The sequence below is a fragment of the Macaca thibetana genome, chromosome 5, assembly GCF_024542745.1.
Source record: "Macaca thibetana thibetana isolate TM-01 chromosome 5, ASM2454274v1, whole genome shotgun sequence".
In the NCBI taxonomy this organism is placed as follows: domain Eukaryota; kingdom Metazoa; phylum Chordata; class Mammalia; order Primates; family Cercopithecidae; genus Macaca; species Macaca thibetana.
Window position 1 is genome coordinate 39,116,581 of NC_065582.1, and position 15,264 is coordinate 39,131,844.

The 15,264-nt window shown below is 35.9% G+C and overlaps 2 protein-coding genes across 7 annotated transcripts in view; one reads left to right on the plus strand and one right to left on the minus strand.

The window, feature by feature from the left end:
• The window catches only part of RPS3A (ribosomal protein S3A), a 1,130,248-nt gene that overhangs the window by 403,928 nt on the left and 711,056 nt on the right, over positions 1–15,264 (minus strand). The window lies entirely within an intron of this gene.
• The window catches only part of LRBA (LPS responsive beige-like anchor protein), a 758,453-nt gene that overhangs the window by 324,330 nt on the left and 418,859 nt on the right, over positions 1–15,264 (plus strand). For all 4 annotated transcript variants that reach the window (XM_050791167.1, XM_050791166.1, XM_050791168.1 and 1 more), the window contains one exon: positions 12,779–12,945. In XM_050791167.1, the coding sequence (XP_050647124.1) occupies positions 12,779–12,945 (167 nt within the window). The remainder of the gene's footprint in view (positions 1–12,778; positions 12,946–15,264) is intronic.

Here is a 15,264-nt window from a genome sequence, read left to right on the forward strand (position 1 = left end):
TATCTTTTTATATTAGTGCTGTTTAAGTGTCGTCTGCTGACCAAATTACTTCTTAGTAATCCACAAAGAGCTGAGTACAGAAATTGAATATTTAAAGAGTTTTACAGCTTGAATGACTGGCAGTGTCATCAAAGGCATCAGTGCTCAATGTATTTAAAAAGGTTAAAAAAACCCAAAAATGGCCCTTCACTACAGGTGGTTTGAGAAACAGTGCTTATAACCGAGTTAATATTCAGGTGTGTTGTTTTGAAATGGTCTGTGTTGGCAATGCACTTGAATATGAATGAAAGAAATTATAGCATTATAACAATCATCTGAGAAATATAAATCTAGTTAATATTTTATATGTTAAAGGATTTATATAAACCTTTGAGGAATAATTCCTTTATGAAGGTAATTGGTAAAAATATTAGTTACCCAAGGAAAATATAAACATGTATCAGGATATTTAAAAAGAGAAGGCTCTTTATTACATGTCTCATTCTGTTATTCCTATCTTTGCTTAAAAAATGCATGTATTTGAGCTTGTTCTCTTCGTTTTTGGCCTCTTTTATTTTTTATATTTTATTTTTTCTATCCCTTTCTTCTTGGTGAACAGGTACTTTAATTCCTCTGTGAAACTCTCCCTGTTTTTTTTTTTTTTTTTTGGGAGACGGAGTCTCACTTTGTCACACAGGCTGGAGTGCAGTGGCATGATCTTAGCTCACTGCCACCTCCACCTGCTGGGTTCAAGCACTTCTCTGCCTCAGCCTTCCGAGTAGCTGGGATTACAGGCACCTGTCACCATGCCCAGCTAATTTTTGTATTTTTAGTAGAAACGGGGTTTCACCATCTTGACCAGGCTGATCTTGAACTCCTGACCTTGTGATCCACCTGCCTTGGCCTCTCAAAGTGTTGGGATTACAGGTGTGAACCACTGTGCCCAGACTTTTTTTTTTTTTTTTTTTTTTGAGACGGAGTCTCCCTCTGTCACCCAGGCTGCAGTGCAGTGACCGGATCCCAGCTCACTGCAAGTTCCGCCTCCCGGGTTTACACCATTCTCCTGCCTCAGCCTTCCGAGTAGCTGGGACTACAGGCGCCCGCTACCTCGCCCGGCTAGTTTTTTGTATTTTTTAGTAGAGACGGGGTTCACCGTGTAGGCCAGGATGGTCTCGATCTCCTGACCTCGTGATCCACCCGTCTCGGCCTCCCAAAGTGCTGGGATTACAGGCTTGAGTCACCGCGCCCGGCCTTTTTTTTTTTTTTAAACTTTTTTGAGGCAGGGTTTCTTCTGTCACCCAGGCTGGAGTACAGTGGTGTAATCTCGGCTCACTGCAGCCTCGAGTTCCTGGACTCAAGCAATCCTCCTACTGCAGTCTCCCAAGTAGCTGGGACTACAGATGTGTGCCACCATGCCTGGCTAATTTTCTTTTTTTTTGTAGAAATAGGCCTTTGCCATCTCTACAGTCTGGTAGACAAATATTATATATACTTAAGAGTTCACAGAAGAAAAGTTTTTTATTACCAAAAGTGTAAAGCAAAAGAATAGAAGATCCTATATTAATCTTCAAATTATTTAAAAATATTGTCTGAGGACTATAGTTTGTAAAGATAAGAACCCAACACGTTGTATCCATTCTATTAAAACAAGAAGAAATGGAAGAGATACTTTGATAAGTGTTTTGCCTGTTTTAACCTTGAATGCTGTTATCAGGGGAAGGGAGAAGGGGGATGCTGCTCTATCTGTTTCATTGGCTTAGGCTTTTTCATGCTGAGAGAAATCAATACTTCGAGTCATTGCATGACAGAGGAATCACTTCAGAATTAAAGATGGCTGTCACACATTATCATGGGTTGACTTTTGTTTGCTGTCGACATTTTTAAGCTTTCATTTTTCTGTCTTTTCTATGAGTCTTTCTGAGTTTCTGTAGATAGTTTTTTTTTTTTTTTTAAAGATCACGCTTTAAATCTAAGGTAGGGGATCAAGTACAAAGACCTCCAAAAGTGAAATATTGAGAAACTTCTTCATTTATTGTCCCTGAAGTGATATCACTTTTAAATTGTTTTCAGTGAGACAAGTAATTTATAGTGTAAGTGATTTTAAGACAAATTGAGAAGTAAAGTACTACACTTAAATGTGTTTAGCAGAAGCAATGCTTGGTTAACTAAAAATGTAATAATCTGTAGCCATGTAAAAGAAAGAAGGTCCTGAAATGGAATGATGCACAGTTTGATTCCATTATATAGGAATGACATCTTACTCTAAACAGTGACTACCTCTGTAGAAAGCAACTGACCAAACAGGGAGGAAGTAGAAAAGAGAAATTTCTTTTTCTTTTTTATGGCATTGTTCTTTGATTTGTTTTTAAAAGCAAGTATGTGTTTCTTTTAAAAGTCTTAAAAAGGTTTTAAATACAAAACTTTTAGACCAACACATAAATTGTTTAATTATCATTAAACATTATTAATTTAGGAAAAGGGCTTGCTATTTTATCATTAAAATTGTGTGTAATTTATTTTTATTTCAAAACTTAATAAGAACTTAATTGCAAACTTAATAAAAATTTGCTTTTTATAACCTTTTTCTTTAAAAACGTATTACTCTGAAAACCTATCTTTAGAAACAATGTATGTTTAACATCATTAATTTAATTTTTTTGTGATACTGAAACAAAGAGTTTGTGAGAAGTCTTCTAGCTGTCCAATCTCAACCCCTTTCTACCCTGTTAAGATAACCACTGTTCTGAATTTTATGGTTGACATTTGCTTTTGTTTTATTCTTTCAAAACTTAAGTATGTTTCTTTTAGCACTATAATTTCTTGCACAATTTTCGATCCTTACATAAATGGAATTATAATATATGTATTTTATTCTGGAAATTTTATTTCAACATTATGTTTCCAAAATTTAATTATTTTCTTACATGTTTCAACTCCACTTTCATTACTACATAGTATTCCATTATGTATAGACTGCTGGCTGTTCATTACCTCTTTCTACTGTTGATAGGCCATTGGATTATTTCCAATCTTTAGCTTTTATGAATATGTAGGCCATTAGTTTTTTAATAATCTCTTTTGTTTGGTTGGTTGTTTTAAGTGTTTAGCTATTATGAATAATGCACTTTGAACATTTTATATGTCTGGCGCATGTCCTCATGCATTTCTCTATAGTGGAATTACTTGATTACAAAATGTTCATATTTTCGCTTTTAATAGATATTGCCACACTATCTTGTGAAAGTATATACCATGCCCAGCTTCAATGTAGAGTTGTTCTCATTGTTCAGCATTCTCATCAACAATTGACTGATAATTTTTATCTTGGCATTCTGGTAGTTGTACTTTCATTTTGAATTTTTAAAAGAATTGAGTCTATTCTGCTTGTTATATGTTTTCTGTTTTTTGCTTTTGTGAGTACATGTTGCTCTCTTACCCAGTTTCTTATTGGTTATCTGTCTGTTCCTCATTTATTTGTAGAAGGTATTTACCTATTTGCTATATGAGCCTATTTTTTAGCAGGAGTATTTTAACTGCTTTCTCCATCTATACTTTGTCCATTCACCTTTTAAACACTTCTTGCTGGGCGCAGTGGCTCATGCCTGTAATTCCAGCACTTTGGGAGGCCGAGGTGAGTGGATCGCTTGTGCTCAGGAGTTTGAGACCAGCCTGGGCAGCATAGTGAGACCTCATCTCTACAATAAATAGAAAAAATTAGCTGGGCGTGGTGGTGCGTGCCTCTAGTCCCAGCTACTTGGGGGACTGAAGTGGCAGGATCACTTGAGCCCAAGAGATTGAGGTTGCAGTGAGCCAAGATCACACTAGTGTACTCCAGCCTAGGCAATAGAGTAAACTTCTGTCTGAAAAAACAAACAAACAATTCTTAAATAAACTTTATTGAAGTATAGTTTGCATGTAATAAAATTTTAAGTATACAATTGGAGGAGTTATGATAAAGGTGTGTATCTGTGTTACCATTACAATCAAGATATAGGAGATTTGGGTCATCCTCGAGAATTCCCTTGTGATCCACTGTGGTCAATTCCTCTCCATATATTCATATCCAGTCCCAGACAACCAGTGATCTGATTTCTGTTATTATAGATAGTTTTATCTGCTATAAAATTTTATATACGTGGAATCAAATAGTAGGTACTCTGGGTTATTTTGGCCAGCATAAACTTTCTGATATTTGTTCACATTGTTGTGTGTATTATTGGTTTGTTTTTTAAAATACTAAGTTGAATTATTTTGTTTATCCATTCAGCTATAAGCAGATATTGAGTTGTTTTCAGTGTCTGGCTTTTATGACTAAATGCACCATGGGCATTTTCATACCAGTTATTTTTGTGGAAATATGTACTTACTCCTTTTGAGGAAATACCTAGGAGTAGAATTGCTACATGCTCCTGTAAGTATATGTTTAAGCTTACAAGAAATTGACAAACTGTTTTCCAAAGTAGTTGATGACTTTACAATTCAACCACCAAGGTAGATATGAGAGTTCCAGTTGTTCCATGTTCTTGTCAGTGCTTGGTATTGTAGCTCTTAAATTTTAGCCGGTCTGGTGGGTGTATAGTGATAGCTTATTGTGATTTTTATTTGCATTTCTCTACTGACTAAGCATCTTCTCATGTGCTTATTAGCCAGTTGTGAAATGCCTGTTCAAATCCTGTGCTCATTATTTTTAATTGGGTTGTTTGTCTTATTTAGTTGTATGAATTCTTTATATATTCTTTAAAGAATTCATTTGTAATTTATATGTATGTTAAATATTTTTTCTCAATTTGTGGCTTACCTTTCATTTTATAAATTGTTCTTTTAAAGAGCAGGTGTTGGGCCAGGCGTGGTGGCTCAGGCCTGTAATCCCAGCACTTCGGGAGGCCGAGGCGGGCAGACCACAAGTTTAGGAGATCGAGACCATGCTGGCTAACATGGTGAAACCCCGCCTCTACTAAAAAAATACAAACAATTAGCGGGCGTGGTGGCGGGCGCCTGTGGTCCCAGCTACTCGGGAGGCTGAGGCAGGAGAATGGCGTGAACCCGGGAGGCGGAGCTTGCAGTGAGCTGAGATCCAGCCACTGCACTCCAGCCTGGGCGACAGAGACAGACTCTGTCTTAAAAAAAAAAAAAAAAAAAAAAAAAAAAAGGGCAGTTGTTTAAAATTTTTTTTTTTTTTTTTTTTTTTTTGAGACGGAGTCTTGCTCTGTCACCCAGGCTGAAGTGCAGTGGCGCGATCTCGGCTCACTGCAAGCTCCTCCTCCAGGGTTCACGCCATTCTCCTGCCTTAGCCTCCCAAGTAGCTGGGACTACAGGCGCCCGCCACCCCGCCTGGCTAATTTTTCGCATTTTTAGTAGAGACAAGGTTTCACCGTGTTAGCCAGGATGGTCTCGATCTCCTGACCTCGTGATCCACCCGTCTCGGCCTCCCAAAGTGCTGGGATTACAGGCGTGAGCCGCCACGCCCAGCCTCATTTCTAGTTTTATAGTATAGTTGGAAGGGTGTAAAGTCTTACAACTTAGTTTTCTAAAGTTGCTTTGCTGTTATTACCTTCTCTCTCTCTTTTTTTTTTTTTTCCCTGAGATGGAGTCTCACTCTGTCTCCAGGCTGGAGTGCAGTGTGCAGTGGTGTGATCTCGGCTCACTGCAACCTCCGACTCCCTGGTTCAAGCGATTCTCCCGCCTCAGCCTCCTGAGTACCTGGGATTACAGGCATGTGCCACCATGCCAAGCTACTTTTTTTATATTTTTAGTAGAGATGGGATTTCACCTTGTTTTCTAGGATGGTTTCGATCTCCTGATCTCGTGATCCACCTGCCTCGGCCTCCCAAAGTGCTGGGATTACAGGCATGTGCCACCATGCCAAGCTACTTTTTTTATATTTTTAGTAGAGATGGGATTTCACCTTGTTTTCTAGGATGGTTTCGATCTCCTGATCTCGTGATCCACCTGCCTCGGCCTCCCAAAGTGCTGGGATTACAGGCATGAGCCACCTGGCCTGGCCTACCTTCTGTTTTTATGTATGTTTTAGAATCAGCCTTTCAGTATTTATAAGAATTGCTAAAGATATTTAGTAAGATCGTGTTGAATATATAAAATCAATTTTTAAAATATCGAATCTTTAAATCTATAAACTATATTTTGTATATATAAATTGTATATTCATTTAGCTTCTTAATTTCTCTTAACAATATTTTGTCATTTTATTTTTTTAGTTTCTATGGTTTTATTTTTTATAAGATCTGTATAAATTTTAAAATGTAGCTAAGTATTACATATTTTTCATGCTATTGTAAATTTTGTTTCTTCATTATTATTTCTTCTTCTTCTTGGCTCTGTAACCCAGGCTGGAGTGTAGTGGCACAATCTCGGCTTGCTGCAGCCCCTGCCTCCTGGACTCAAGCCATCCTCCCACCTCAGCTTCCCAGGTAGCTAGGACTAAAGGTGCATGCCACCACACCTGGCTGATTTTTGTATTTTTGTAGCTGTGGGGTTTCACCATGTTGCCCATGCTGGTCTCCAACTCCTATGCTCAAGTGATCCTCCCGACACAGCCTTCCTAAGTGCTGGTATTACAGGTGTGAGCCATCTTGACTGGCCTCAGTATTATTTCCTCTTAAATGTTTGGTGGAATTCACCGATATAACTATGTGGGCCTGAGATTTCTTTGTGGTAAAGTAGTTGAGTTCAATTTCTTTAGTAGAGAATATGTCTATTAATATTTTCCATTTCTGTTTTTTTTTTTTTAAATCTTTTAGGACTTTTAAAAAATGTTTGTTTGTTTGTTTGTTTATTTATTTATTATACTTTAAGTTCTGGGATACATGTGCAGAACGTGCAGTTTTATTACACAAGTGTACATATTCCATGGTGGTTTGCCGCACCCATCAACTTGTCATCTACATTAGGTATTTCTCTTAATGCTATCCCTCCCCTTGCCCTCCATTCCCGGACAGGCCCCTGTGTAGGATGTTTCCCTCTCTGTGCCCATATGTTCTCACTGTTCACCTCCCACTTATGAGTGAGAACATGCGGTGTTTGGTTTTCTGTTCTGGTGTTAGTTTGCTGAGAATGATGGTTTCTAGCTTCATCCATGTCCCTGCAAAGGACGTGAACTCATCCTTTTTTATGGCTGCACAGTATTCCATGGAATATATGTGTCACATTTTCTTTATCCAGTCTAACATTGATGGACATTTGGGTTGGTTCCAAATCTTTGCTGTTGTGAATAGTGCCTCAATAAACATGCCTGTGAATGTGTCTTTATAGTAGAATGATTTATAATCCTTTGGGTGTATACCCAGTAATGGGATTGCTGGGTCAAATGATATTTCTAGTTCTAGATCCTTGAGAAATTGCCACGCTGTCTTCCACAATGCTTGAACTAATTTATACTCCCTCCAACAGTGTAAAGGTGTTCCTATTTCTCCATATCCTTTCCAGCATCTGTTGTTTCCTGACTTTTTAAATGATTGCCATTCTAACTGGCATGAGATGGTATCTCATTGTGGTTTTGATTTGGATTTCTCTAATGACCAGTAATGATGAGCTTTTTTTCATGTTTGCTGGCCACATAAATGTCTTCTTTTGAAAAGGGTCTGTTCATATCCTTCACCCACTTTTTGATCGGGTTGTTTGTTTTTTCCTTGTAAATTTGTTTAAGTTCCTTGTAGGTTCTTGGAATTAGCCCTTTGTCAGATGGATAGATTGCAAAAATTTTATCTTATTCTGTAGGTTGCCTGTTCACCCTGATGATAGTTTCTTTTGCTGTGCAGAAGCTCTTTAGTTTAATTAGATTCCATTTGCCACTTTTGACTTCTGTTGCCATTGCTTTTGGTGTTTTAGTCATGAGTCTTTGCCCATGCCTATGTCCTGAATGTTATTGCCTAGGTTTTCTTCTAGGGTTTTTATGATTTTAGGTCTTACATTTAAATCTTTAATCTATCTTGGGTTAATTTTTGTAGAAGGTGTAAGGAAGGGGTCCAGTTTCAGTTTTCTGCATATGGCTAGCCAGTTTTCCCAGCACCATTTATTAAATAGGGAGTCCTTTCCCCATTGCTTGTTTTTGTCAGATTTGTCAAAGATGAGATGGTTATAGATGTGTGGTATTATTTCTGAGGCCTCTGTTCTGTTCCATTGGTCTTATATATCTGTTTTGGTACCAGTACCATGCTGTTTTGGTTGCTGTAGCCTTGTAGTATAGTTTGAAGTCAGGTAGTGTGATGCCTCCAGCTTTGTTCTTTTTGCTTAGGATTGTCTTGGCTATGGCCTCTTTTTTGGTTCCATATGAAATTGAAAGTAGTTTTTTTTTCTAATTCTGTGAAGAAAGTCATTGGTAGGTTGGTGGGGATAGCGTTGAATCTCTAAATTACTTTGGGCAGTATGGCCATTTTCACGATAATAATTTTTCCTATCCATGAGCATGTAATTTGTTTGTGTCCTCTCTTACTTTCATGCAAAGGATGAATAGTAAAATTAGGTAAAGCCATGACATCTGGAAGGAAAAATTAAATATTGTCTCTATTCATTTACATTTAAAGAGCTAAAATGGTCAATTTGTCTCTTTACTGTGAGTGACTGAATTTCTTCTGAGGAGTTTTATTTATCCTATATTGAGTTTCTTCATTCTTTGGTTACAAATCTTAGGTTTCTTTAGCAATAATCATGTAAAATAGAATTGTTCCCCAAATGCTTATTTTTTTTTTCTTTTTATAATCAAATATTTTGTGGCCATGTTGTGAAGTTATATTATCTAGTTTATATAGTTTTTACAATAGGAACACAGAAAAGTTGATATAAAACAAAAAAAATTCTGCCTTAAAATTGAATGAACATTTTAGATCTGACCGTTTATGTTACTGATAAATAGCAATATTTGTTAATGTCTCTTGTACCTCCACTCAATCTCCAAATACAAGTATACATACATACACAAATATGTATACTACAAATAAGTAGTATGTATTTGATTCTAAAGTAAATATTTCTTATCTCCACATGACTTTGAATGATATTTCATACATAGAATTTATTATTGGTTTTTAAATAAGAACATCTTCAAATTACATTCTAAGGGCATTTAAATAAATAGTTACAAGTTCATTATATCTTTATGAAACATTCTTGTTTGGTTTTCTTTTATCATGTTTCTAGGTCAGATGTGACCCTAATGTTCCACAAAGAGACAGAGATTGATAATCAGGAAAGAATAGCCCTTTAATGTGATTTATATCTATAGATTTTATGTCAGATATGAAAAGTTGCTGTTCAAATTGTAAAGAAGGATCCATTAAAGAACACTTTAAAGCATTTTACCATTGAGCTTACCTTGAGCCCTTGTTTTGAGAATTATGCCTTTTCGAACAAACTTTAGTAGCTCATCAAATGTTTACAAAATATAATTTGATATTAAATTATTATAATATTAATGAGATAGAAATGATAAGCTATTTAATAATATGTTTTTGGTTACTTTTAATACTGTTTAGTATGAAGGTATGTGGTGTTTCATAGCATTTCAGAAACCAGTGATTTTGTAAATCTCATCAGTAGATTTGAATTTCCTCTTAGGTGAAGTTAGACAAGGACAGATATGGATATATAGTAGAGAATGTTGGAAGTTTACGGTTCTGTGAGTGTCTTATCATTTCGTACTCTTTGTTTTAGTGTATGGTTGGGTTAGATATGAAATAACCTATAGAATGTTTCTCAGTTCTTGTGTGAATATATAACAATATGACATATCAGTTGACATTTTTGTTACAATGAAATAATTTCCTAATTATCTTCACTTAAACTACTGCCCTTTCATATATTTCTTAATCATTTTCTTTTATTTGCTCAAATCATATTTTTGACAAGTGAACTCTCTTGTGGTTTGTTTGGGTCAATCTTTTAAAAAAATATAGCATATGGTCCAGGTGTGGTGGCTCATGCCTGTAATCACAGCACTTTGGTAGTCCGAGATGGGCAGATCACGAGGTCAGGAGATCGAGACCATCCTGGCTTACACAGTGAAACCCCGTCAATGCTAAAAAAAAAAAATACAAAAAATTAGCCTGGCATGGTGGCAGGCGCCTGTAGTCCCAGCTACTCGGGAGGCTGAGGCAGAATGGCGTGAACCCAGGAGGCGGAGCTTGCAGTGAGCAGAGATTGCGCCATAGCATTCCAGCCTGCGTGACAGAGCGAGACTCTGTCTCAAACAAACAAACAAACAAACAGACAGACAGACAAAAAAGTACAGTATATCAAGTTTACTTTTAATTTCTCATCAGTTAATCTAGTTCTTATTAGGATTTATTTTCTCCACATCAGTTTTTAAATAAACAGTTTGCCTTTACCAGTGAACATCTCTGAGATGTTGAACTCAGGTACCCTCAAGTACCCTCACAGAGGTTGCCCAGGATCTTCGGATTGACGCAATCTTGGATCTAATGTAATCTGCTAATTTTGCAGATTAGGACATTTAGACCTAAAGAGGTAAATGAGTGAATTGATCACGACTGACAGGAGATATTAGCAAGGGTGATACTGTAACCTGGTTTTTGTTTTGCTTTCCAATCTTGTAGTCATTTGTATAAGTATACTGTGACTCCTGTGACTTTTTTCTAGACTCATTCTGCATTCCAGAATTTCTACAGTCTGTTAGTCGTTCTACCTGTATTTTGTACTTGGGTCAAACTCTCTTGCTTTGTCCCTCGCTTGTTTTTCTGCCTTGTCTTTGCTTTAAAGGTTTCCTTTATTCCCGCCCAAAACTAACTTCTAAAATTCCTCTTTATTAAATTCAGCTTTTCATCTCCCTAGCATAGTGTTTTGCACATACTAAGATATTTGATTCCTGGCCGGGCACAGTGGCTCACGCCTGTAATCCCAGCACTTAGGGAGGCCGAGGCTGGTGGATTGCCTGAGCTCAGGAATTCGAGATCAGTCTGGGCAACATGGTGAAACACTGTTTCTATTAAAATACAAAAAAATTAACTGGGCGTGGTGGCGGGCGCCTCTAGTCCCAGCTACTCGGGAGGTTGAGGCAGGAGAATTGCTTGAACCTGGGAGGCAGAGGAGCCAAGAATATTGCGCCACTGAACTTCAGCCTGGGCAACAGAGCAAGACTGTCTCCAAAAAAAATATATATATATATATTTTTTTTTGATTCCTTGTGCATGTACATATACAGCATGCAAAGGATGAATTGCTTTTGGTGTAAGGAACAAAAAAACCATTTTTTTTGGATGTTTCTACTGGTTTACAATGAGCAGGAGTTTATTGGCTCTTAAAAAAGTCTTTAAAAAGTCTCATAGGGGTTCTAAAGGTAGGCTGGTCTTGAGAATTTGATTGATCCGGAAGTTCGTGATTCCATCTGGAAGGAGCTCTATTTTTCTTCAGTTTTCATAGTTCTGCTCTCATTTTGGCTGTATCTTCAGGCCAGCTACCCTCATGGTACAGAGAGCTTCCAATACTCCTAGAATTGTGTGCTGCTTCTTTTACACCCTGAGAGGAAGGAGGGAACTAACTGTCCAACAAAATCTTGAACTTTACCCTACCTGTACCAGTTACATCAAGTGTTCTTCCCTAATCCAGTTTGCCAGTGTGAGTGTGTTTATTACCTGATTGGTTTAGGACAATCAGGACTCCTGTTTGTTGCTGGGGTGGTGGTGGGAGTAGTGCGTGGTAGCAATTTATCAAAACTGCTATACTGTAGGAGAGGCAAGCATCCACAGTGTATATTCCATATGTAAACTAGTGATGTTTGTTCCAACATCAAGTTTAGGTTACTTATCTATCAAAGGATGTGTGTGTGGGGGTGGTGGGGGAGGACTCCAGTAGACACTGAATAGAACAAAGGACCAAGTTTACATCCATCTTTGTTTTCTTATTTTAAACGATGCCTTAACTACAGTATCATAAACGTGACACCACAATCTTCTGAATTTCAAAAGAAGAGAAATAAGCATTTTGGAAACTAGCAATTATAGTGTATCTGATTACTGACAAATAATTCTAAGGTTTTTTTTGGTCAAAATTGATATCTAAGACAGTGCTTTTCAGACTTTAATGTATATAAATTGCCTGAGAATTAAAATTCAAACACAAAGTGAATAGATTTGGGGTGGGGCATGAGACTCTGCATTTTAAATAAGATCCAGGCAATCCCAGTGCTTTTGGTATATTTTGCTAGGACTTAAAAGACCAAACAGTTTCATGTTCTAAAGGTGTTTAGAACTAGCTCAATTTACTATTGTAAGCTGCTGTTGTCTCTTTTCTGGCCCTCTGCAGTAGCCTCATAACTGCGAACTTCACTTCTCTTGTCCCACTACCATCTATTCTCTAAATAGCGGCTATATGCGTAAAATTCTCTACTGGGATTCCATTACATTTGAATAAAATCTAAACTCCTTACCATAATACAAATGATGTGGCCTTGGCCTGCCTTTTGAAAATTATTTCTTACCATTATTCTCCTTATTCACTATGTCTCAAGTCCTTTGCAACTTCACTTCATGCTGTTTGTCGTGCTGGGCCCCTGCTTCTTATAAGACTGTCTTTGTCTCATTGTTCAGGTCTCTACTTGAATGTTTACCACTTCTGAGTGTATCTCATGATTGACTTCACAGACGTAAATTCTTGTGGGATGTTTTACTGAAAGAGCAGATCACTAAATCTCAGTCGTTAGGTTAATGAGGAATGTAAAAGTAGATTTAAAATTTTGGTTGTTTTGATTTAGGGTAAAGATTATTTCATAATGGATTTTAAAGGTTTTTTTTTCATATTTTTTATAGTATTAATTTTTTTTCTCTCCAAGTCACTGTGTGCCCAGTATTCTGCAGAGAAACGAGAAGATGAGAAGATGTGTGATCATTTGATAAGAGCAGCAAAATATCGTGACCATGTGACAGCAACTCAACTAATCCAGAAAATTATCAACATTCTCACAGACAAGCATGGAGCCTGGGGAAATTCTGCAGTGAGGTAAAGGGATACCTTTAGGATTTGGCCACTGATTTTCTATAGATGGCTTAGGTTTAGATAAATGACTTTGGATATGATCAAAGCCAGATGAAGAAGAGAGTAATTTAATTTTGTATTTCATCGTCTGTATGAATTTAAAGCCAAAGGGAAGGAGAAAATCAGTATGGGTACAATTATGGATCTTTATAGATCCATATTTATCCAATCAGTATGGGTACAATTGTGGATCTTTGTAGATCAGTTTCCTCAACTACTTCCAAAATAATATTTGCTTTATCTACTTATTCCTTTTGAAATGAATTATTAAGGGAAGCACTTAAATTATCTTACTATCTACACTTATAGCCAAATTTTTACATATATAACATTTTATTTTAAAAAACTGTGCTGTTTTTATATTTTTTAGTTATTTGAAAATAACTATTTTCAAAGCATAGTCTGGAAAATATAATAAAAATTTTTTTTTCTTATGTTGCAAATTGCAGGACTGTGATGATAAACTTGGTTAAATGCCTTCTTTAAAATTTTACTCAGTATATCTACCTTCTTTTAAGATAGCCAAATTGGACATGCTGTTGTTGATTTTACTTTATAGAAACAAAATAATTAAATTGCCTTTTAAGACTAAGGAACTTGACAAATTATAAAATGTATACTCCATGGAATATTTTATGCTACAAATTTCAGGAACATGTGTTGACTCTTTTAAGTAAAGTTAATGACAAAAAATTTATATTTGGCTATTAGAAAACATTATATTTTAATTTCTAATTTTTGCACAACTTTTTTTAGAAGACTACAAAAACAAAAATAGTAAATTACTTGTGTATTATGTAAGAGTGTAATTTGCTTCCATTTGTGTAACTTACGTGTCTATCAGACATCAAAATTCAGTTTTAGAAATTTTCCAGTATAAAGAAAAAAATTTTAACTTTTAGAAAAGTAAACTTCAAAAATTTGCATTGAAAGCTACTTGTATGAAGTATTCACTGATATAGAATAAATGTAGCATGTGATATTTATTACAAAGGATATTTGCATATAATGAATTATATTTCTGGGTACCTAATTTTTGATATTCAGAGAAAGAAAGGCAAGTCAAGGTCTTGAGATGAAAAGGACAGCCAACAAGAACCATGTTTGTTTGTTTTAATCGTATTTTCAGTTGATCTGCAGGTGCAAGAGTGGTCATGGAAATAACATGTATTCATGGGCCAGTGATCTCTGGTGCCTTATCTGGCAACATCTAAAAGCCCATGGCAAGGAGAATGGAGGAGTGTTGTATTGAGGGTTTTAGAGTTTCAGAGTACTTTATTATTAAATATTTGATGTCATTTTGACATCAGACACTGAATAAATTAGGATGTTACTCTGATGCATAGTGCCTGACACGTAGTGGGAACTCAATGTGCATTTGTTGAATCTTTTTAGAAGTTATTTTTTTCACCCAAAAGGTTTTGCAGTTTTAAAATAAAAACGTTTAGATAACTTATGCCAAGCATTTCATGGGTCTTTTTGATGGGATCAGAATTCTTTCTGATGATAGTTGTACCTTTGTATAGCATAGTATACATGTGGTATCAAAAGGAAAACATGGTTTTCCTGAAGTGATTTTGGTGTAATAAATATCTTGGAGAGCTAAATGGACCATGAAATGTATTTATCTAGAAATAATTAGTGTTTCAGTAATAGAGTTGTTCTAAGGCATCAATTCTATTATTCATTAAGCCAGAAACAATTGAAATACATTTTGAAATATTAATATTTCTGCAAGTCCACAGAACAAAATATTTTTTACTTTTTCCAAAATAGCTGTGAAATTATTAGCTTTCTAAGGTGTACATTTTAAATTCAGAACAACAAGAAAGGGTGTACCATCACAGAGAAAATGGACATGATTAAATTAATATTCTCCTCTCTATAAATCTCATCTTACATTTTATTAAAAAACAATATGTAACAAAGCACATTGCCTGTATGTTGATATTTCTTTGTCATTATATTTAGTCCTGTATCATATTCAACTGTTACTTATTTAGAACACCTGGTTTCTCCCTAATGCTTTTCATAAAATTATCTTTAAATAGTCCTTTTCAATATTAATTCCCAATAATGTGAATGTGTGGATCTTAATGCTCCTTTTAAGGTCCATGTAGAAAATGTAGCTGACAAAAATGTATGCTGGCTCACCATTCTTTGACAGTGGTTAACTATTCTCTGATTTCCCTTGTATGAGGCTTGCATAATAAGCTTGTAAATTATGGACATGGTTGTAATAAATGGGAATAACACAGTGTACTTTGTTCTTCACTTAGCATA